Below are 23,552 nucleotides of genomic sequence, written 5' to 3'. Positions count from 1 at the left end.
AGCCAGCCCTCCCCTTGACCCACATCAGAGGTCCAAGTTGGGGAGGAGGCTATGAGTACATTTCACCCACATCTGCCCACATCTCTACCACAGTTCCACCGAGGTAATCTGGGACCAGCCCCCAGCCCTGCTCCTGGCTTTCCCTGGATGGTGGGCCTAGAAAACAATACTGGCCCCTCAAGGCAGCTCCAGACTGGAGTGTCCTCTGGGAGCAGAACTAGGAGGGCAAGGGGTGGGCCTCCTGCCTGCTAGAGACAGATGTCCCCATCTCCCACACAGCCTTCTGCTGAGGCTCTTCTCATACACCAACATCCACTGACCTCAAGTCCACACCATGGGTAGGTCATGTGACAAAGTGACCATGGTGATTGGTGGGGGCACTAGCTGAAATGGAGAGTGGTGACTGACAAGGTGCTACTCCCCTGAAAATCCTCATTCTGACCCTGAGGCGCAGGACAGGTTGTGGCCCAAGTAGCCCAGGGTAGAAAAGCCCCTTTGGGGTCAAGGATATGATATGGACCCAAGGCCTGGGGTGCAGAGTCCACTGCCTGGTCCTACGAGGGCCCGGGGCAGCCTGGGTATGCCAGGCCTGGACCTAAGGAGCCCTGGAAGTTATTGTCAGTGCAACTGGTGGGTACCTGGCAGAGAGCACTGTGGCCAGGAGCAGTTAAGAGTCATTACTGAGGGGCCTGGCATTCCCAGGGGTAGAGAGATAGACAGGGCACCCCAGCCTGCCTCAGTCTGGCCTGACTAGAATAGGAGCTGAGCAGACAGCTGGGCTGCAGATGAGCCTTCATTCCTGCCCATCCCCACACCTCCAGGAAGCTGGGTAAATACAACAAAATTGAGACAATAAGAGCCTGGGGCATGCTCTGTGCTCTGAGCAGGGTCTGGTGAGTGGGACCTGTGGGCTTGGCCTGTGGTAGGCAGTGCGGGGAGCTGATAGGAGGCTGTTAGGAACACCATTCCCTGCACACAGGAGTCACTTCACACTCAGTGTGCAGCAATTCCAACAGGTTTCCGGGAGGGAATGTCCACTGGGGAGTAAGACACCAAATTAGCTAAAGTCATGGGTACAGACCAAAGTGTTGGAGAGACCCTGCTTTAATCCTGCCCCTACCACTCAAGTGGGTAACCTGGGACCTCAGTTTCCTCATCAGGAACATAGGACTACACCCAGCTTGGTGTCTTGAGGCTGGGAAGAGAGCTCTGGGACAGCCTGCAGAGTCACCGAGGCTATGTGGTATGTCCCTGGGCAGGCCCTAAACCTCTGAGCCTCAGTTGCTCATCTGTGACATGTGGCCAAGCATACCTCAAGGGGTATATAAATATCACGGTTAGACCTCTTCTGGCACTCCAACAGTGCCCGCTAGAGTTAGCTGGTATGATTCTCATTCCCCTGGGCAGTGGCACCTCCAGTCCCCACCCTCCAACCGTCAAGGTCACGTGGAAGAACACAGATCCAAACTTTATTTCTTAAATAGTTCTCTCTACCCAGCATGTGTGCGCAGCCTGCTTTGGCTGGGTGACAGGCATAAATTAAGGTTACTGAGTATCCCCAGACAGGGCGTGGGCTGGCCTGGCCTCTCAGTCCCAGCCAAAGTCCTGGCCGGTCATCTGGTAGAACTTTCTGTTGAAGGGCTGGTAGAAGTCCCGCAGGCTCTGGACCACTGCCTCTGGCACTCGGGGGTGGGGCCGGCCCTTGGACTTGCCCAGGCAGCGGGGGCGGCTGCTCCCCTGGGCCTTCTTGAGGCAGGGGAAGCCCTTGGTGGCATTGAAGTAGAAGTGCTTGTCCGTGACAACCCTTCTGAGGCCCAGGAAGTCCTGCACTCGGCCAACTTCTCCAGCTGGGTCACTGACCAGGCGCTCACCGCTGACAAACAGGAAGTGGGACAGGGGGAAGTGTCGCAGCCAGTTGTCCAGGTGCTGGGCGTAGAGGCCGATGCGCACGGCGCTCCAGGCTGTGTCCACAGGGCCCCGGCCGTGGCGGAAGGCCAGGGCTCGGAAGCTGGGCAGGCCCGGCGTCTTGGAGAGCATCTGTGCGTAGTCGGAGATGGCCCGAGTCACAGGGTTCCGAACCACCACGATCAGCTTCGTGTCCGGGGACATGCTGTGGATGCGGTGAGGGGCCTCGAGAGTCACGAAGTAGCTGGGAGTCTTCTCTATGGTGATCTGCCCGTCCAGGGTGCGTGGCATCAGGCTCCTGCGGGTTGCGTGGCAGGAGAGGTGGGCATGAGAAGGTGCTGGTTCCCCTCAAGCCCTCCCATCATAGACCAGCCCCAGGGATGCCCCAGACCCCCAAGGTAGGTGAGCCTTCCCCTCCCCCAGACCCACCCATCCTGAAGTGCCAGGGTGGGCAGCCTGGGATGTGGGCTGAGAGCACCCAGCCCCAGCACAGGCCCACAGTGACAGCCTCTCCTGTCAGGCGGCCCACCCTAGCTAGACTGCGCCCCAACCCTGTCACTGCTGTACCTCCCACTCCAGACCAAGCACCACTAATGCCAGTGGCTTGGATTTGCCATCTACAGGGCTCCACCCACCCTCCCCACCCCAAAGGATCCTACACTGTAATTACCCAGGTCACACTTTCATTAAATGGATGAAGGTGTCCCCTAAATTAGGCCATTAATTATTGACAAGTGTCCCAACACCTTTGCCAGCTGCTCTTCTTCTCACTCCCTGCCCTGCATAGCTCCTCCGCCCCCTTTGATTACAGCCCCACTAATTTTCACTGACCCGGGCCCAATTCAAATGCCAAGAGCCTCCGGCACAGCCCAGCACATTAGAGAACTATGAGTGATGTAGCCTGAGGACCAATCCCAAGGCCTCAGCAGCCAGAGCTTCCCAGGCCTGGCTCGGACCCCAGGATGCAAGGCTGTGACTGCAGCATTTCGGCCAATTCCTTTCATTCTGACTAGGGCAGAGGGCACTGTCACCATACCAAGGTTCTGGGAGAGTTCGCTGATGACCGCCCCCTGACTGCCCCAAACGTGGGGAAGCCCTTTCCAAGCACCCCACTGAGCAGGCCAGGTACCCCGAGCAGTTTCCCAGGTAGTGCAGGGAGAGGCGTGGCAGGGCGCTGCAGGGCCAGCTGAGCAAACAGCTCCAAGGGAGGACTGAAGAGAGGGCTGGAAACTAGGTTAATGGAGGCAGAAGCTGTGGGACCTGTGCCTTCAGAGGGGATGGCCTCTGCCCAAGGCCCTGCCCTGCCTCCAGTCCTCTGAGGGGACTGCCCCTCCCCCCACTGGCAGCCTCCAGGTCTGGCGCCAGCCAGGAGGTGATACACAGGACAAAGTTCAGGTTTCATCCAGCCTGCATCCAGCCTAAGGGACCCCCAGACTCAAGCTCCTGTGAGGCAGGACCCCAGTTTCTTCCTGCTCAGCCCCAATGAAACTCAAGCTGGGTGAACACACAGGTGTGCAGACCCACATGCTGGGGTGCCTGGCTTAGAGGGTGCTGGGGATGTGAGTCCCAGGCATACCAGCGGCTCCCCTGACACCCCCCATGGGCTCAGGGGAGATGGGTGTGTTGCATGGTCTTCAGGCTCTGGAAACTTCCCTCACCGCCTCAAAACAAGGCCCTGGTCAGAACTGGTCTGCAGAAGTCACCAGGAAGGGGAGGGATGACAATTCTGTTTCCCCATCATGATGACAAAGTGAGCTGGAATCTCCCTCCAACCCACTCACTGTCCCATTTGATAGGCAGGCACACTGCCGCTCAGAGAGGGAGTGAAAAGCTGGGGGTGGGGTGGGCACTGACCCACAGCACTCCCACCTGTGGGGCTGCAGCTGCTGGAAGGGGCAGTGTCAGCTTGGCTTCTGCTCCCAGAGCCCCTGCACCCACACCCTGCCTTGTGCCCTGGGATTACAAGCGGGAACAACACCTGGCCTTTCTGGATAAGTTCAGTGAGACCTCGGGTGTTGACAAGGACTTGAGGCCAGGGCTGCAGCCTAAGGTGGCCATTTCAGGCCCCCCCCCCAGTTTCCCCAGGAGGGAATCAAAAGAAAGGGAGTCTCCTCCACTGGACCTCACTGCTGAGACCCACGAAGAGAAGCCTGGGCTGGGGCAGATGGACTGCCAGGTGGACCAGAAGTCATTGTCCCTCCCTTCATTGCCCCCCTCAGGAAGGAACCAGCCCTGGTTACTCCAGGATCCTCCCCTTCCATCTTTTACACCCCTGCTTTTCTTCCCCCAGGCACTGAGTGATCCCAAAAGCACTCCTTCCCCTCCCAAACTGGGCACTTAGGGTGCTGAACATTCCCCCACCCAGCACTCCTGCCTGAGGGGAGGGAGCCGCAAGGAAGGATACCACAGAAGTGGGAGGAGCGGAGTGGGAGGTGCTTCCCGGAACCCTGTGGAAGGGGGATGGGAATGGGAGGGGCTGCAGATTTTCCAGGCCCACTCTTGCTACATACCAGCTTTGAGATCTGAGATCTCTGGGATCAAGTACTATCCTCACCTGCCCTCAGAAGCCTGTCCTGGCCTGGGCATGGAGGAGGGTGAGGATGGAGGTTTCGGGGGTTGGGAGAGACAGGGGAGGGGATGAGAGGAACAGGACTCTGACCTCCACACAGCAAACATCTGACAAGTTGTTCCCGGACCCTCCCTGTTCATCTGGTCTGCATTTCCCTGCGGCTTCCATCCAGCCCCAGGCCACTCTCCCTCCTTAGTCTCATCCCCTCTCATGTCCCCCGTCTTGCCTGGGCCCCATCCAGCCGGGCCTGGGACTGAGCAGAAGCTACTTAGGGTTTCTGTGTGGATCCATAGGGTGCTGGGGGTGGGACATTGGTCCCCTGCCACAGGAGCCTTTCTGGGCTTAACACAGGAAGAAAAGTCCCATAGAAGCCCAGGTCCCTTCCCCACATATTCCCACTCCCTGCATTAGCCCCAGGAGCCAAGGGGTTTCCCCACTTACACCCCTCCTGTCTCCTCTCAATTTTCCCAAATGCTAAGGTCAAAGTATAGCCCCACCTGCCCCCAGACAGGATAGCCCTTGTCTGTGGACCCCAGCACCTGCCAAACAGAAATGCTCAGTGAGTGAATGAATAGATGAGCAAATGCTGACTGAGTTTGGGGGTATTTGGAGGTCACAGTCCCAAGATGAAGGACCCTCAAGAGTCTCAGAGATGGGCTAACTGAGGCTCAGGGAGAGGGAAAGGTTTGGTCAAGGTCAACTTTGGGCAGCCCCAGAGCCCACCTGCCAAGGCCATGGGAAGGGCCAGGGTCACTGCCTGGAATGAGGTCAGTCACAGCCCAGTGGGCATGAGTGTCCCAGAAACTCAGCTGGGGGTACTCCTCCTCTACTCACTACCCTAACCCTCCACCCAAAACACTCCTAGAGGCTCAGCCCAGGGTCCTGAGAGCAAACACCACCACCAGACCGTGCCCAGGGGCTGGGCACCCTCTTTGCAGCTGGGGAAGGGGTGGGCGTTTTCAGAGGCTCACTGCACACTCAGAGTAGGTTGAAAGAAAAAAAGGGCCAGAGGCACAGGACACCTGTAAGCACACCAAGCCCATGTTTGTACATGTCAGCACATGGGCACCTGTGCTAGGTACTCTGCACCCACACCCTGTCTCGTGCCCTGAGAATTCAGGTGGTAACAGCACCCAGCCCCCTTGGGACAAGTTCGGTGAGACAGTCCCCTTTGCGGGAACTCCAGCAGCTCAGGCAGCCCAGGTCCTGCTCACTGTGCACCAGCCAATGAGGGGTCAGCGCTAGACAGCCCAGAAGAGCACCTCCGGATTAATGGGGCAAGGCCACCAGGACCTGACCCTCTGCATCCTCTGCACCCCCCTCTTCCCCCCCCCCCAGTGGAGGTGGCTTTAAAAATGAGGAAGGAGAAAGTCCCTTCTTTACCAGAGCTAAACTCCCTCCTGAACCCCCTGGCTCCCATCTTGGGCACCCCAGTGTTCCAAGAGACCCGAGCTGAGGATCTGATCTCCAGTCTGGGTCTAGTGCCTGCCGCCTCTCAGGCCCTCATCTTCCCCAGACCTGTCCCTCAGAGCTGGAGCATGCTCGCAGGGGAGCCGGGAAGGGGCCTCAGGATCCCTGGCTCTTTTAAGAACCCTTTTAGGGCTACACCCGTTCTAGCCTCCCCTGCAGCCCCCCATTAGCCCAGCTCAACGTCTCCCCCCAGCTTCTTGTAGTCAAAGTTCTTGGGATCATTGTGGACCCTGAAATTTGCACTACAGTTAACAGTGTGTTCTCCACTCTCCCACCCCCTCCACTCCCCCCCCCCCCCCAGCAGTGAGGGATTGAAATGCTTTGGGATGTCAGTGGCACTGTCAGAGTGAGTAGCACGGTCTCTCTGAGTTCTGAGGATGCCAGGATTCAGCCAGTTGGATTCAAGGATGGACTCACCTCCCTCCCACCATCATTCCACTTCCTGAGGATCCCCTGACAGCAGCAACCCTTCCGCGCTCAGGAGCTAGAACCCCTGTTTTCACTGGGGCTCTCCCAAACCCATGAGTGGTTTTTAAGGCAAAAGGCAAAGAAAGCAAATGGGAGTGGAGGTGAGGAATCTGGGAACAGAAAAACTGGTGCACTTGGAGATGAAGAGTCTGGGTCCTGCCATCCCCAACTCCCCACTAATTCACCAGGACCTTGGGCAGGGTCCTCTCTGCCCCACAGAGGCTGGTCCCAAGCTGGGGCTGAGGTGAGAGCTTCAGGGAGTGGGGTGACTTACTCTCCATTTATAAGCCCTCATTTCCCCCCATAGGAAGGGACAGGGCAGGTGGCAGGCTTGTGTGCAACTGACGGAGGCTGCAGGCAGGTCTTCATACTCTGCCTTCAGTGCCAGTCTCAGCAGGGAGGGGCTGGCATTCCACGGCCCCCAGGACAGGCTGTTTCATCGGGGATAGGTGCTCCTCCACATTCCACACTGTACCCCAAGGCCATCCCTGGTCGAGTAGAGCCCCATGACATGAAGCTGGGGTCCTAATTTCCATCCTGGGGCACTGACTCAAAGGCACCATCCTTCCTCCGAAAGCCTAGACTTTCTCCAGACCCTCAGGACCATGGAGGACTCCTCTTCCCAGGATCAGGAGTCTTGGGAGGCAGACACTTTCTAGGAGACGGCAGGGATCCTGGAAGCCCCTTCCTAGGGTAACTGGCCAGCGGGGTAGGGTGACTGAGCCTGACAAATTCTAACGCTCTCAAACCCCACTAGCTTGAAACTACTTCTCACCTGGGATAGCAGCCCCTTCCCCAGTCTTGCTGAGACCCCCCTCAGCGGCCCCGAACCAGGGCTTTCCCTGGAGTTTTCAAAGTTTCTTGGAGCTCGGGCCAGTGACGAAGCCTCGCCGCCACCCACACACCCACCCAGGCTGGTCGCAGACCCGCGACGCCCGAGACCTCTCCCCGCCGCGCCCCCAGGGGTCCCCCAGGGGCGCACCCCGCCGTTTCCCCGGAGGCACGAGCCGGGCGCGCAAGGAAGCGGCGGGAGCGGAAGGGCGCGGGCGCTCACCGGTACCAGGAGAGTCCGCGCTCGTACCACCTGTCGAAGAAGTGGGGCTCGGAGCCGAGCGCGCGGACGTCGGGGTGCAGGCGCAGGAACTCCAGGAGGGCGCGCGTGCCGCCCTTCTTCACCCCAACGATGAGCGCCTGCGGGAAGCGCCGGCGGCCCGGGCCATTGGCGACCGGCAGAACCGGCGCCTCCGGGCTGCGGGCGACGCGGGGCGGCACCGCGGGTGCGGGGGCCGGCACGGGGACTCGGGCGGCCGGCGGGCATCGGCCCGGGAGGGCGCAGAGGCAGTAGGCGCCCAACACCAGCGCGGCGAGCAGCAGAGGCGCACGGGGCGCCCGCAGCGCGGCCGCCGGCCCTGCCCCCGCGCCCTGGCCGCACCCGGCCCCGCCGCCCAGGCCGCCGCTACCTGCCATCCAGCCGCACCGCGCCCAGGCCCGGGAGCCGGGTCTGCAAGAGGGCGCGCATCCCGTTCCGCGCCTGGGTCAGCCCGCAGCGCCTGGCTTCTGCTCGGCGCCCAGCCTCCCACAGCCCAGAGCGGGCGCGGGGAGGGGCGGGGGCGGGGTGCCCCGCCCAGAGCGGAGGCCCCGCCTTCCTAGGCCACTGCCCCACAGGGTCCAGGCCCGCACGCACAGATGCTGCGGAGTGACTGGGAGCCTCAGAGAATACCTGGACGCTCCCCCCGGGAGACCGTGGGCTCCAGATCTCTCCGCTCCGGGTCTTCACCCTTGCGCCCCGGGATGGGGCAGAGGCAGGGCAGGGCAGTGACAGAGCAGCACCGTGGGCCCCAGCACTAGGTCTTAGAGCGACGATCCCGCCCCTCGCCCACCAGGTTGGCGCAGCAGGTGCGCGGGCCGAGCAAGTGAGCCACGGAGGCTCGTAGACCTGAGCCCTAGTGCGCAGAGGGATTCCCGGGGAAACCTGCAGCAGGAATGGGGCGCGCCTCCCTGACAGTCGGTTTGCCATTCATCAGATTCACAGTCCTGGTGGCTGGAGAGCGCTAGCCAAGTATGATTGCCATTTTAGAGTAAGGGAGACGGGTTCAGCGAGGACAGATGTCTTGCCCAAGGGCGCAGTGAAATGCAAACTTCAGTCTCCTGATCCTCCTACAGTGCCACACCGTCTGTCTATGTAGCCTAGCCCACCTGGTGTTCCCTGGGGTGTCAGCGACCCATCTCTGATGCTGGCAAAGTGGCTCCTATTGGAGGTCTGAAAGACTCAGGAGACCTGTTCTGGGGGAACTAGGAGGAAGAACCCAGGTGCTGTCCTAGGAGCTCCCTCTGAGGGGCAGTGAGGTTCAGGGGTTACTCATAGTTATGGGACCTGCTGTGTGCTGGACACTCTGCAGGAGTTTTATGCTCCCCTAAGTTCACTGAACCCCCAGGACGGCACAGAAAAGGAAGGCAGAGAGGAGAATCGGGCTCTGAGAACTGAGCAACAGTCCCAGGTAGAGATGGACATGGACCCCTGTCCTTTCTCCACCCCTGCCCCAGCCCAGCCTTCCTGGCAAGGTGGTCAGCCAGCCTCTCCAGCCAATACCCAGAGGTCTCTGCCCTGGGTTTTGCTCATTAGTGGCATCTGGGCCTGATGGCATCTAGGCAAGTCTCAGCTGCCTGGGGCACCTCTGAGGGGCAGGGGGGGCCTCTGTGACCCATAAATATTTCCAGAGCTCCCTATCCAGAGGGGACTATGCAGAGCCAATGGGTGAAGACCATTAACTGGGGCCCCAGCTCAGGTCCCAGGTGCCAGGCATGCACCTGCTTGTCAGGGCAAGGCTCAGCCAGGAGCCCCGTAGGTGGGTTGTTGGCGCAGTAGTGTCTGGGGTGCATGCTAGCACACGCAGGGTCAAAGGACATTCTTCTTCTGGTCTAGCTTAAAAGGGGATTTGTTCTAGGCAGACTGGTTCTTCTTAGAGCTATCCTGGTAGGGTCCCGCTCCACCTGCAGCGCCCATCTACAATCCCAGAAGCCACCACTCAGGGCTCCAAATACCAGCATTAAAACCTGGTGGCCCCTCCACCTTCCTGCCTCAACACAGGCACAGTTGTTTCCACCTTCTAGCCTTTGCTCATACTGTTCCCCTTGCTGAGAATGTCTTTTCCTTAGCACACACCCCCCCCACACACACACACACACCTGCTAGAAACTGTTTCAGAAGGAATTTACCAAGAACAATAGGACACTGAATGCACTGGGGGGCAAGGGGGTGATGTCCAGGGACAAGCAGTCTTGGCTTGGAGAGTTTGGCAGCTAATCGCCTCCCTCCACCCACCATATCTCTCTCAGGTGAAGGAGGGGTGGGTACAAATGTGGTGACACCCAGAATCACAGCCTTGGGACGTTCGTTCACAGTGTTGCCCCAGCACCTAACAGAGCCTGGGTCCCAACAGGCACTCAATAATGACCGCTGGTGGAAGGATGTGAATGGAGAGGAAAGGAAGCCTTCTGGAGGAAGTGACAATCAAGCTAGGAGCAGGACAGCATCCGAGTTGTAGGGAAAGGCTCATCAGTAGAGGAGGGGGTAGGACTGGGGTAGAGTCCGAGGCCCATCCTTGTGTGAGAGGGAGCAGCCCTCAGAGTCCAGCCTGAGGCTGGTCCTAGCCCCCCTTCCTCTAGCACTTGGCCTCAGGCTCCTGCCTCCCCGAGCCTCCAGTTCCTCTTTGTAAGATGAACACCTCAGTCCTGACTCTGAAGTAACAAGCTTCCCACCCCACGCAATTCAGCCACGTAATGAGTAGAATTCAGAGGTTTTCAGTATATTCACGATGTTGTGCGCCCATCACCACAATCAGTTTTAGGGCAAATTCATAACTTCTCTAAAGAGAAGTTTCATATCCATTAGCAGTCGCTTCCCTTTCTCCCCTCCCCAGCCCCCAGCAACCACTAATCTACTTTCTGTTTCTATGAATTTGCCTGTTCTCCCCACTTCGCATCAGAGGAATCATAAACGTGGCCTTCTGTGCCTGGCTTCTTTCACACAGTGTGGTATTTTTGAGGTTCGTCTACACTGCAGCACATGTCAAGGCTCCGATCCTTTTTATGGCCAACATGCCCCTGTATGGACGAGCCACATTCTGTCCGTGGCTCATCAGCTGATGGACGCTTGGGTTGTTTCCACCTTTTGGTTATTGTGAATAGAGCTGCTGTGAACATTCATTTACAGGTCCTCACGTGACTTGTAACATGTGAACATCTGTATCATTTTTCTTGGGTATATACCTAGGAGTGGAATTGCTGGGTCAGACAGTAATTCTGTGTTTAGCCTTCTATGAAGAGTCTTTTTGAAGGTTAAACTTGGGAATTTCAGAAACTGCCTCTTCACACTCCTCATGCGCAAGGTTGCTGCCTTCCACCTCCCCAGGCTGTGTGAGTGGCTCCTCCACTCTGCCTCTGCCCTCTTGTGCCATCGGGGTCCAGCCCTAGCTCCCTGTTGGCTCCCTCCCAAGTGACCTAGGGACAGTTCTGAGTCACATATGTTCTGAGTCACATGATGAAAAGTGACTTTGGGGACCCAAAAGAGACCAGGCCATGAGGGCATCCTAAGAAGGTCACTCACATCTTGCCCTGTTTGATCAGAGCAGGAAACGTGTTCACAAGTCCCTTCTGCCCAATGGGATCTCCCCAGGGGCGCTTGGTTTTGAGGGTCCAGGATGGCAGGAGATCAATTCCCCTCTCCCTTCATCTGGACCCCCTGCCCGCACAGGATAGTCAGGAAGAGGACCATCTGTCCCTCGTCCTTAGGACAGCCATCAGACATGCATATAATCAGGTTAGATGTGGTGGCCTATTGGCCAGGAGCAGGGAAAATTTGGGAGAGGGTGCACTGAGCTGCTCAGGCCACTGTGCCAAGTAAACATCATCCCTGGGGGAGATGACAAAGAGGACCAGAGCAGAGGGGGACAGAGAGGGCAAGTCTAGGGAGGCAATCCTGGGGAGCAAGGTCATGGCGGGAGGAAGGCCCAGCCCGGCCCCACAAATCCATGACCCAGCTGCCCAGCTATGTATCCCCTTTACAGACTATAATTATTTCTTTGTGGGTGATTTTGATCCCCATCTGCTTCCTCCACCTACCCATGAGCTCTGCAAGGTCAGGGAAAGGGTCAGTCTTGATCCCTTCTCCACACCTAACCACAATGAGTGTTTGTGGGTGTTTGCTGAGTGACTGAGCTACTGTGTGTGTGTGTGTGTGTGAGAGAGAGAGAGAGAGAGAGAGAGAAAGAGAAAGAGAGAGAGAGAGAGAGAGAGTCTCTGTGTAAGCTCCTCTCCCATGTCCCTCTCTACCTGCTTACCAGCCTGTTCCCAAGATGGGCACCCCCAGGCAGTCAGGCTGGATGTGAAGAAGCTGTGCCCTTCTGGAAAGTAATTAATAACCCCCTCCATGGCGGACAGCTGGGAGGGATTTCACACTTGAGGGGCTTCCAGGAACTGCCTCCCCTAGAACCACACCCTCACCCCCCAGACCCACTCCCAGAGCCTGCTGGAATTCCAAGGGGAGGGGGCTGCAGCCAAGGGCTGGCCCAGATGTCCTTGATTTATGTGGGTTTTTTCCACTTTGGATGCCAGATTTGCCTGAGCGTATAGAGGATGTGGTTTCCTCCCAGGGAGGGGTCCCTAAGAGACGTCTAAACCACCTGCCCCACCCACCCCCAGTCCATTGTTCCTAGTTCCTCCTGGGATGGAACAAGGTTGGGGGGGTGGGTCAGGAGCTCATCCCTGGGGCTGGAGACAGCACCACAGCACAATGCTGACAGCAAGGGTTGTGGAGCCTGATTTATGTCCAGCTCTCCCCCTCCCTGACCCAAGCAGGTGACCTTGGCAGGATCCAGTGAGGTACTCTCAACTTTCCCACTTTATAAAACAAAAGTAATACTGGCCCTCACCTCTCTGGGTGCCCAGCTCCTAAGCTCTTCGTGAACAGGAGGCAGTGGACATGTTTTAGTGACCCCGGCACAAGAAGAGGTCCTCTTCAAGTTGCTCCCACCCTGGGGGACCTGAGTACTTCATAATTTGCCCTCCTTGGGGACAAGGCTGTAAAGGAAGGGCTTCCCTGGTCTCAGGTGGCCAGCCAGCCTGGCTTGCCAGAACCCAGGTCTTATTCCTGGTGACCAGCTAGACGTGGGGACACTGTGGCACAGAAGGGTTTGCCATGGAAGACAAGATTCCCAGTGTCAGGAGGGACACATGAAAAGGTCCCCTTAGCAAGGAGTTAGGAGAAGGGAAGCCTTCTCTAGCTCAGTAGCCACCCAGGGTGACCACACACCTGCAGGAAGCCTGCCTAGGGCTGCAGGGTTTGCCAGAAAAAGCCAGATCCCTCTCCTGGGCAGGAATGGTCCCCAACTTGCGCCCTCACTCTTTTCCCTTGGATTTTCCTGGAGGGATCAGCACAGACAGAGGGCCATTTGCCACTGGCCCCAGCTTCTCCAGGAGAGGGCAGGGACCCAGGTTCCCAGGATGCAAATAGCTAGCCCCTGCAAATTACTTCTCTCCCACCAACCTAGCCCAGCTCAATTTATCGCAATGCAGAAATCCTTCTAGACTGGCAGTCCCTGCTCTGCTAGAGGGGAGGGCTAGTAAGAGCCTTTATCCCCAAGGTGAGTCTAAAGAAGCAAGAGAAGAGAGTCCCACAGAAACAGAACTCTCTCAGCCCTCACCCCAATTCCTCCTTTCCTGGCTTCACAACCCCAGGCCAGGCCCCTGAGAGTAGAAGCCCCTGAGCATCGTGGGGAAGGCTGGGTATGGTCCAAATGGCCCCTGGGGCTCTGCGGCCACCTGTTCATCCATGCCCTGGTGAGGGGCGCCACAGACTAGAAGGGGACTGTGAGCACATGCCATCAGGAGCAAGGGGCCTGATGCAGGCTCAGGGACCCCTGCTCCACAGAGGGTGTAAGACCGTGTGTATGGGGTGTGTGTGTGTGTGTGTGTGTGTGTGTACAGGCAGGAAAATCGAGGTTCAGAGGCCTACCAGCAGGCCCTAACTACTGTCCCCTCTGGTGTGGAAAGCCCTAAGTCTGAATCTCCGCATATACCAGCGACCTACTTCCAGGAGCAAGTCTAGCCTGGCAACAGACAAGGCACCCAGGGCTCCGCATTTGGGAAAGGAAATGAGATGAATGCTGCACTCCATCCCCCTTCACTTCCAGGAAAGCACCTCACCCCCCCAGTTGGTCAGACAGACATATAGACAGGTATAGCTCAGTGCTCAGGAAGACCCAGAATCCAGAGCCCGGAGCCCAACATCTTGGGGCAAGTGCCTCACACTCCTCCCCCCTCCCCAACAGGGCACTCCAGACCTTCAAAATGGACCCCCACTCTCTCCTCAGAGAACAATGACCCCACCTGTGTCCCCTATAAGGTCATTGCTGTCTTCCCTCTGACTCTAGCTTCCCTGCCCTCCTCCCACATCCAGACACACACCAGGGGCTCCTGAGCTCAGAGACTACAGAAGCAAAAAGCCACTGGAGTCAGAGGTGGAGGAGGAATCCCAGGGCAACAGGCAGCCTGCACTGGGGGGAGGGGGGGGGCCTGACCCCACAGGACCCTATCTCTTCTCTGCTCTGTCTCTCCTCTCTGGCAATGCTGCTGCCAAGCTCTTTGGAGCCCAGGGTAGCTTGTAAACATCCTGGTTGGAGATAAAACATGATAAGACATGAAGCCAGAGGCTAAACCGTGGATAATCTTTGGAGCTTTACAAGGAACAAATCACACCTGGAGACAGGTGCTGGAGGCCATGGGTGAGAGGTGGGGATGGAGGAAGCTTAGGTAACTCTCCGCCCCTCCCCAGCAGCCCCGCTCTTCTCTGCCACAGGAGGCCCACCTATTGTCTTCCCTGTGCGCCTTGCCCCTAAGCTCTGTTAAGTAGAGTCCTAGTGCCCAGGGCCTGAGTAGGGTGATAGGTGATCTTGGGGTCCCTTCATTCCCCAGACCAGGGACACACTCATGCAGAGGGGATGCAGAGGGCGTGGGCAGAAGGCAGTACAATTTCACATACCCACATTCATCTGATGCTGCTGTGTGCAGCCTCCCCAGGGTCTGGCATTTGGGAAAGGAAATGAGATGAATGTGTCCTAGTCACTGGCATTGAGGAGCTGTTGACTGGGGTGGGGTCAACCCAGCAAGGGGATAGCAAGAACCCAGTCTGTGCACACATATGGGAGACCTGCCCAGGGGCCCTGCAGTGTAGGGGAAAGAGAGAGCGACTGGGGCAGAGCCACCAGGAAAGGCTTCTAGGAGGATTCTGGCACCTGGGGAGGGATTGAGGAAGAAGGAGCAGCAGATTCTAGGAGGTAGAAACACGGGGGCATGTTTCTAGAATGGAGTCTGTCTGGTCTAGAGGCCCAGCTGCTGACGTATGGGTGCAGGGGGTGTGGGTCGTAAAAACAACATAGTTATGATAAATAACGCTGCTGTCATTTATGGAGTAGGAAATTAAGCTGGAGAGGTGGGGTCCGCAGACCGAGCTGGCAGAGCTTGTGGGAACTACCGAGGGAAGTTACCTGGTCTGATTACTATTTTATAAAGATCACACTTGTTGGCGGAAGCTAGCTAGGAGCTGTCACTATTGTGGGGGAGACCAGTGGGCAAAGATGCGTGGGAGGTGGAACCACAGAATCTGGTGCCCCCCAGCTGGCCAGGGTGGCAGCAGGTGCAATTCGAGGGCGTGGGAGGGCCGCAGGGAGGGGAGGCCAGGTTGTCAGGGCAGGTGAGTCCCGCCCAGCTGCCCTGGGGAGTGGGCTGCGGCCCAGAGCGTCCTGCCTCCACCTGCGTCCCCTACCCCGTCCCATCGCCTGCCCCTTGCCCCACCACCCAGCTCTGCCCCTCTCCAGCTGGCTCAGGAAGAGCCAACCCGGGCCTCGACTGCCCTCCCTGGACCCGTCACTTTCGTGAAAGCTACCAAATGAGGCCCCGACACCACCAGCCCCCGCACCCTCGGACGCCAGGAGGCCTCGCTGCGTCCCAGACACTGGCACGCTGGGCGGTTCTGCCGAGGGGCTGGGGCTCCGGCGCTGGGACGCGCCGGTGTCGTCGGAGCTGTCGCCGCTGTGCCCCCGATGGCGCCTCGAGGAACTGCAGCGGGACAGGGAGAGCGAGCCCCCTGCCGGTCAGTCCAGCAGGACTGTGAGCTCTGTGAGCACAGGTCCCCCGCGGGGGACCTTGAGAACCAGAGGACCTGGCCCTAGCTAGTTTGGCTCAGTGATTAGAAATTCCGCCCGTGGACTGAAGGGTCCTGGGTTCGATTTAGGTTTCCAGTTTGCAGGCTCCAGAGAGTGCAGGAGGCAACCAATCGATGTTTCTCTCTCCCCCTCTCCCCCCTCTCCCTTCCCACTCTCTCTGAAAAGCAGTGGAAAAGGGGGGGGGGGGGGGGGAGAGAAACAGAGGCCCTGGAAGGAAGTCATAGAGCTGGGCCCCCACCAGGAACTTGGGTGGGGGTGGGGGCACAGAGGCCCTCCTCTGGCTTGGAGACTCCCCTAGGGCACTCTCCCACTTGCCTGCCCTACCTTCAGGCGCAGTCAGGGGCTTCCCACCAGACCTGCCCTGGGCCACACCTCTGCCAGGGTCAAGGCTCTCCCTGGCACTTGTCACCCAGAAGAAAAAACGCCTTAGGTGAGCAAAAGTCCCAGGCATTGCCAACTCGCTCATCCATTCTGCAAGCATTTATTGAGTGCCTCTCTGAGCCAATGAAGAGATTCCAGACAGATTTCTTCTTTCTTTCTCCCATCCCTTGCCTCCGGTGCATTGGCCTATCCTGCGGCCCTTGCCGGCTGCTACTGGCTGAAAATGGTAGAACACCAGGAGCCATCTGTGCCTGAATGTAGCCCTTGGCTCACAAGGCTGTGCCTGAAGGCAACTCTCCCAAGGAGGGTGCACTGGAATGGAAGGGGCTGGGCTCTCAAAGAGCCTTTTGTTTCTCAAGGAGGAACTGGGGCTGCAAGCCAGAAGTTATGGCGTAACCCACAGAAGGAGGGGGGTGGGGGATAATTTATGATTCCACATGAGATACCCACCAGGCCCTGGCAGACAGACCCTACCCATGGCTATCCACTGGGCTCCCATGTGAGGGGACCTCAGAATACGTGCATCTGTTACACCCTGTCTGTCCCCCGTGGCTCTCCTGTCTCTGACAAGGAGACAGACTGGGTTCTGCAGAAAAAGGAAGGTTAAGGGCTCGGCCCGAGGTTGCACAGTCAGCCGAGGCCACCAGGGCCCAGCAAGGGAGCCTGAAGCCCCCGCACAGGCAGGCCCTGCACAAGTGGGTGACCTCACGCGAGTTGGGTTTCCTGGCCTGTGATGGGGGGGGGGGGAAAGAGTCCTATCACTGAGGAATGAGCAGGCTTAACAGGCCAGCAACTCAGGGGCCTCACCGTCCTCCCTCCCCAACCACTCCTACCTTAGCACCTTTGTCCTCACACTTGGGAGCCCAGCTCCTCCCTCTTCCCCATGTGGGGGTGCTCCAAGCTGGAGTGTGTCTATTCCAATTATGCATTCAGAACTGGGGAAATAACCACAGAGTGGATTTGGGGACCCACCGTGAAATGGACCTGAACTAAAACACCACTGACCACCTGACCTCCACAAACTCCTATTCCGACACAGCGATATTTGTGTCTCCGAGATGGTATCAGTTTATTTTTTTTATTTTTTAATATATCTGTATTGATTTCAGAGAGAGGAAAGGAGAGGGAGAGAGATAGAAACATCAGTGATGAGAGAGTCATAGATCCGCTGCCTCCTGCATGCTGCCAACTGGGGATTGAGCCCGGAACCTGGGCATGTGCCCTGACCGGGAATCAAACCTCAATCTCCTGAATCCTAGGTCAATGCCCAACCATTGAGCCATGCCCGGCCAGGCCAGTTTATTTTTATATTTATTGATTTGAGAAAGAGCAGCATCAATTTGTTGTTCCATTTATTTGTGCAGTCATTGGTTGATTCTTGTATGTGCCCTGACTAGGGATCGAACCCACAACCTTGGCGTGTCGGGACGATGCTCTAACCAACTGAGCCAGGGCCGGATGGTATTAGTTTAGAGCCAGTGTCCAGAGTCCTAGAAATGTCTGATTATTTCCTTTTCCTCACACAGGCACTCTGGTAAAAAGCTGTAGGTCCCTTTAGGAACGGCTGGAAGAAAGATTAATGATATACATTTGGGCAGCATACCAGGGTTCTTCCTTAAGGGGTCCCGGCCTCCCCTTCACTCAAGGAGTTCTGGTCTGTGAAGTGGCTCATCTGGGAATTGACTAAGGGGTCATGACTCTGTGTTTATTATTTAAGTTAGACTTTCGCTCACTTGACCTGGAACTCTTCTGTTTATATAGATCAAATAAGAACTCGGTAGGCTTCCCATCTATTTCAGTTCTAGGGACATCATGATCAACTAGCCAATGCCATAGATCAGTAAGAGTCAGACTTTCTGGTTGCTACTTGACTCTGCTGTCTATTAGGGTAACCACATCCACCTTGATTTTGGCCATTAAGTGCCTCCACTTGGGCCCTGACATCTCAGGATCTGATGCCCCCCACTGCATTTAGGTTTCCCAATTCCATGACAGCAGTTCTCATGTAAGTTCTGACCTACACGGAAGAGTGATCACAGAGCTCTTCTGGGATGCTCAGGTTTCCCTCACAATGGTGGTGAAAGGTGTGTCATCGGGGCATTCCCAGGGTAGGTCTTAAATGACAAATCCACTATAACATTCGAATCTCCCTAAGCTTTTGGATCCCTTTCTCTAGAGTGGACCAAGGGAGGTCTGGCATTTCAAATCCATTTAGTGTGGGCCACCTTTCGGTCCATGTCAGCCAACTAAACAAACTGTTAGAACCCTTTCTAACCTCAACATTAAGTTCAGAATCTCTGCTCAGTGAGCCCCTATCAATAAATTCAGCCTGATCCAACTTTATGTTCTTTCCACCATTACCCCACCTAATATTTATGCCCACACTTTCTCCAGATTTCTGTCAATATAAATTGCAAAAATCACGTAGTTCTTTTGGAGTACAGCACAACTCCTCATAGGTCACATTTTGCACCTCCCAGGTTTTTGCATGCCAAATTTGCTGCCATCTCGGAATCTTTGTACATGCTGTGCCTCTGCCTGGGAAGCTCTTCTCCTTGCTTCTCTCACTTGTCACTGATGAGCTGAGATGACTCATCCTCAGCATTCTCCTTCCTGACCACTGGAAGCAAAGCACCAGTCCCCTAATCACCCCCTCCACACATCCTAGCATCATTACTCTGCTGTAGTTGCTCACAGCCCTTCTCATAATCTGACATGAATTTTCTGTCTCCTCAACTGTGCCATAAGAGCTTGAGGGCACCGTCTGTCTTGCACATGGCTGCATCCCCAGCACCAACACTAGAACCTGGCACGAAGCAGATGCTCAATAAATATTTGTGGAACATGCCCTAGCTGGTTTAGCTCAGTGGTTAGTGTCAGCCTGTGGACTGAAGGGTCCCGGGTTCGATTCTGGCCAAGGGCACATACCTGGGTTGCAGGCTCAATCCCCAGCCCTGTTCGGCACTCGAGCAGGAGGCAACCAATCAGTGTCTCTCTCACATCGATGTTTCTGTCTCTCTCTCTCTCTCTCTCTTCCCCTTCCACTCTCTCTGAAAAGCAATGGAAAAAATATCCTTGGGTGAGGCAAAAAAAAATATTTGTGGAACAAATGAAACAACTGTGCAAAGCCTGACCCTTGTATCCTGGCATCTCTAATGTTGTTAATAAACAGAGTAGACCTGGGTTTCATTTTTTTATTCATCTCCTAATTATTCCAGAGAGGATTCAAGATGGGAAGGAGGGTTTCAACATCACCCACCCTCCCAGATGGCAAGAGCTTCAGTGCATGTGCAGTAAAGCATGGTCACTATGCCCTGGGAAGGTGTGTACTTTAGGCTGTGAGCTTCAGGGTCCCCAACCTGTGCAATCAAGGTAATGGAGCAATAGGTGTTTTCCTAAGCCCAAGTGAGGCAAGCAGCGGCCACACAGACTGTGAAACAGGGTTCAGGATTTCTCCTCTCGTAACTGAGAAACCAAAGGTCAGTCCACTCCTACCACAGGTCACAGATCTTCAACACTCTGGCTGCCTGGAAGGGTTTAACCAGAGTGAATCATGCAGTGACTGAGGCTGGAGCAGGCAGCTGGGGCCACCTCCATTTGCACTGTCTCCTAGCACAGCTTGAGGGAGATGGGCATCAACTTTGGTGAAGGCCTGAGTCTGTCTCAGAACTGGGCCCCACAGGGGCGGGTCCAGACAGGCAGAAAGGGCTGAGAAGTAAAGGTGGAGTGCTCTGTCACTCACAGATGAGCCAGGCCTACAGCCTACCTCCCTGAGGCCAACATGAGCTGACAACTGGGTCCTCCAGGCCCATTCTGGCAGTGGGATATGGGCCACAGGTGGCAAACCAGTAGTTTTCCCAAGAAGAACCAGTGCAGAGCTAAGGCTTTGGGAGCCTTCCTGATGTTTCAGCCACCCTCTTCCCTGTCTGAATGTCTGGGGTTCCAATTCCAAGTAAGGGTGGCCAGAGTGTGGCCATCTTGCAGTGCCCATCTGGGGAGGCTGAGGGCTGCCCACCTACTTCCCCTGAGAGGCAGAAGTTTCTTCACCTGGAAAAAAGGAAGGAGGGGAGAGAAAAAGTAATCCTGTTCAGTTATGTTTCAAACAACATCCCCTGCGCTAACCCACTCCACTCCAGCCTGCAAGCCAGGGGAGTTAAGAGCACCCCGACACCCAGCTGAGGAGAGTCGGTGTGCCCCATCACAGCCTAGAGCCTCTTCCTGCATCCAGACAGAGGATAAATAACTACAGAAGCAAAAAATTATCAACGCACCGTATCATGCACCAGCCCCTACTGACACCCTAGTTTAACACCCAGTGATGGCAGCAAGCAGGTGCTGTCAGCAGCCCCGTTTTACAAAGGATGAAACAGGGACTGGCCACAGTCTTGCAGGTGGCAAGTAAGGTGCTGGGATTTGAGCTGCAAAGCTTTGGGGGTGCTCCTGAGGGTGGCTGTGTGTGCAAAGAGACCTGCGGTTATTTGTGAGCATTTGTGTGAGCAGGAGGGCAAAGGCCAGAGAGGAGGCCGAGCTCAGATAAAAATGCAGGAAAATGAAATACAGCTCCGCAAAACAAATTACAAATAATAAGAATACTGCCAACAGGGGTGCCTGTTTGAGCCATTACTACGTGCCAGGCCCCAGATGCGCAACCTTGACCCTCAGCCTCCGCCCAGCCCTGCCTCCCACTCCAGTCACGGGGAAGAGCCAGATCTCGGGAGAACATCCTTTGCCACATCCACCCTCAGATGCCCCTTTTGGGGACACATGTGATCAACCAGGCACAGGAAGCAGGACATCTGCTCCTCCGTCCCTGTCCTGCAGCTGTCTTTTGGGGTGGCCCTGGGAAGTCCTGGGCAGCATGCTTTGGTGCCCCCATGCTTTGTCACTGTAAGCGGATGAGAACAGTGTGCCCCCTGCCAAGGGTCTCTAAAATGTATGACAGGCCTGTGCCCAGCTGCCTGATAGCAAGCTCACCTTTAGGGACAAACTTCAGCGAGCTGCTGAATATTCAGAAGCGTGACTGCCCCTTCTTAGGGCCATCGTTCAGGAACTCATGGCCCAACCCGTTGCCACACTTGCCACAGGAGACCTGGGAAGAGCATAGAACAGCCACATGAACTTCCAGCCACAAATGGCCACAGCAATGGCCCCTCCTGCCACCAGTAGATGATGTCCTCCCCATGCCCATTTCCCAAGGTAACTTCTGGCAGGAGAGGTTGACCTCCACCCTGTTTGCACCAGGACCCCAAGCTCTCTCATAGTTTGGGGTGGCAGCCTCCCTGGCTGAGGCAGGAGGCCTGGGATAGATAGACTCTAAGCCCCTAGAGCTGCAGGGAGAGCAGAAGGAAGGGGTGGGCAACAGCCCCCTTCCCACCCCCTACTGCTACCACCCACCTTTAAGGCTTCAGGGCGATTGTGCTCTGGACGCTTGGCCACACTGTCAGCATGGATAGTCTCAGTGAAGGCTGGCCATGGGGACGAGTGTGCATACTTTGAGTGGCTGGAGAAGAGCTCGTAGCCACACTTGGCACACACGTAGACACCTGGAGGCAGGAGAGAAAAAAGCAGCCTCTTTGGGGCAAGCTCAAATCCTCGGACCCAGTAGAACACAGAACTCTCCCCAGTTGCAGAGTGAGATGCACACCCTCCCGACACTCCCACCTGGGTATTGGCTCTGTGGGGGAGACACACCACTGAGCTCACATTTAGTGGTTCTTAGCATGTGCCAGAGACCAAGAGCATCGCTTTTCACACTTATTTCATTACCTCTTCTCAACAGCCCTGTGATACAGACCAACCCATTGTACAGATGAGGAAGCTGAAGCTCAGTGATACAAACCACTCAGCTAGAGGGTGCAGAACCAGGAAGAAACCCAGGGAGTCAGGTGAGGACACAGCACCCTCACCCTTCACAGGGGAGCTATGACATGGCCAGCACCACCACCTAGCCCCCCCTCCCTCCCCGAAGCCTTGAGCAACTGGCCCGCTCTCCCTTTCTGAAGAGAATGGATCCACAGAAAAGGCCTCCAGGCCAGACAGGGGCCAGGGAGAACAGGTTTTAAACTATCCTCAAAAGGTTACTTTGGGGGTGGGGGTGAAACTGACTTGCTGAACAGGAAGCAGGTAACCTTTACCCATTGCCTGGCCTGGGGACAGCCTCCCTTCCAGTCCCTGAACTACTCAGCCTTTACCAGTAACTGAAGGAGGAAGCAAAGAGGAACCAGGAGCCGCTGCAGGAGTAGAATTACCAGCTTGGCGGAGCAGCCCGAGGGTCCCACAGCCAGAGGGGCTCAGGAGAGGGCTTGCACGTCACAGCGATTTCCATAGATGCTCAGTGTCAGAGCCCAGCCCCCTGGAGAGCTGATAACCCGACAGATCCCACCCCAAGTAAGTCGCTGCTCTAGTCTTGCCTGTGGCATGTTTTTACCAAATTAGTCCATTACCAAGCAGCACAGCCCAGAGGGGACTCACCGGGGCTTCTCAAAGCCTGGGGCCAGGGCTGGGGGCTGGCCAAGGCCCCAAACCACTCCCGACCCCACTCCTCCCACCCGCCCAGGCTGTCAGACTTCACTCCACTGGCCATTGGCACTCCTGGCTACCCACCCCAGGGCCCTGGGCAGGTGGGGCAGGCACTTGGGGCAGCACATGCGGATCCAAACAGGACCTTCTGTGCTCGCCGGCTTACCTCGCGGGTTCCAGGAACCGGGGGGCGGGGGGGGCGGGGGTAACGTCAGAGAGAGCGAGCAGCCGCCAGGAGGGGCAGCCCAGTCACAGCAGCTGCCCCTGCACGAGACCCTCTTCCACCGCGTCCCTCTGAAGTCCAGATCCGGATCCCGAGCCCTCCCCACTCCCATGTACCCTGACCCCCAGACTCCCCCCGGAAACGGCCACGTTCACACTCAAAAGGGTTTCCCCCTCCAGGAGAGTGAACCCCTCGAATGTTCTCTCCTCAGGCACCCCTACTCTCCGAGCCCCCCAGACTCCTCCCTCCTCCGTGATCCCCTTTTATCTATAGGCGCCCCCCCCCCCCCCGGCGCGGTCCCACTGGCGTCCCCATTCCGGGACTCCAGGGCTCCATCGCCACCCGAGGGCAGCGACACCCCCTCTAATGTGCACCCCCGCCCCACCGCTCTACCCGGAGGTCACAGGCTGTACCCGGATCAAAGTGGTTCTGGAAAACCTCGCCCCCGAAGAAGCTGCAGAACGACATGGCGCCGACACGACCGGTGCACAAGCGTCGCCTGCTTGGAACTGATCTGAGGCCGCAGACCGACGACCTGCGCCCAGCCCCGGCGCCCCGAGGCCCCGCCCCCTCCAGGAGACCAATCACGTCCAGGGAAGCCGGGACACCCCCGGCGGGGCCCGCCTCCAGAGGGCCCGCCCCTTCCCCGGTACCAATCAGGACCAGGGTTCCGGGTTCCTCCTCCAGGAGGCCCCGCCCCCCGCCCGGGGACTTGCCTTTTCAAGTCTTCCTAGCCTGCCCTGACCTTCGACACCGCCTAAGGACCGCTGCTGTGCTGCGTCCCCGAGGCCCAGCG

The 23,552-nt window shown here is 57.0% G+C and overlaps 2 protein-coding genes across 2 annotated transcripts; both read right to left on the bottom strand.

The window, feature by feature from the left end:
- Nucleotides 1-1,434: 1,434 nt before the first annotated feature.
- On the bottom strand, nt 1,435-7,879 carry HS3ST6 (heparan sulfate-glucosamine 3-sulfotransferase 6). Its single transcript, XM_016207988.2, has 2 exons — nt 7,467-7,879; nt 1,435-2,203 (listed from the first exon to the last, which is right to left on the bottom strand). Exons 1-2 carry the CDS (start codon nt 7,877-7,879, stop codon nt 1,588-1,590), a joined length of 1,029 nt encoding a protein of 342 aa, XP_016063474.2. The 3' UTR covers nt 1,435-1,587.
- A 13,017-nt stretch (nt 7,880-20,896) lies between these two features.
- Nucleotides 20,897-23,291, bottom strand: MSRB1 (methionine sulfoxide reductase B1). The gene is made up of 3 exons (XM_016208007.2): nt 23,170-23,291; nt 21,409-21,557; nt 20,897-21,103 (listed from the first exon to the last, which is right to left on the bottom strand). Exons 1-3 carry the CDS (start codon nt 23,222-23,224, stop codon nt 20,897-20,899), a joined length of 411 nt encoding a protein of 136 aa, XP_016063493.2. The 5' UTR covers nt 23,225-23,291.
- Between the last annotated feature and the right edge of the window lie 261 nt (nt 23,292-23,552).

Source organism: Miniopterus natalensis, chromosome 3 (genome assembly GCF_054644295.1).
Source record: "Miniopterus natalensis isolate mMinNat1 chromosome 3, mMinNat1.hap1, whole genome shotgun sequence".
In the NCBI taxonomy this organism is placed as follows: domain Eukaryota; kingdom Metazoa; phylum Chordata; class Mammalia; order Chiroptera; family Miniopteridae; genus Miniopterus; species Miniopterus natalensis.
Note: the sequence above shows the minus strand (reverse complement) of the source record. Positions and strands in the feature narration are given on the sequence as shown.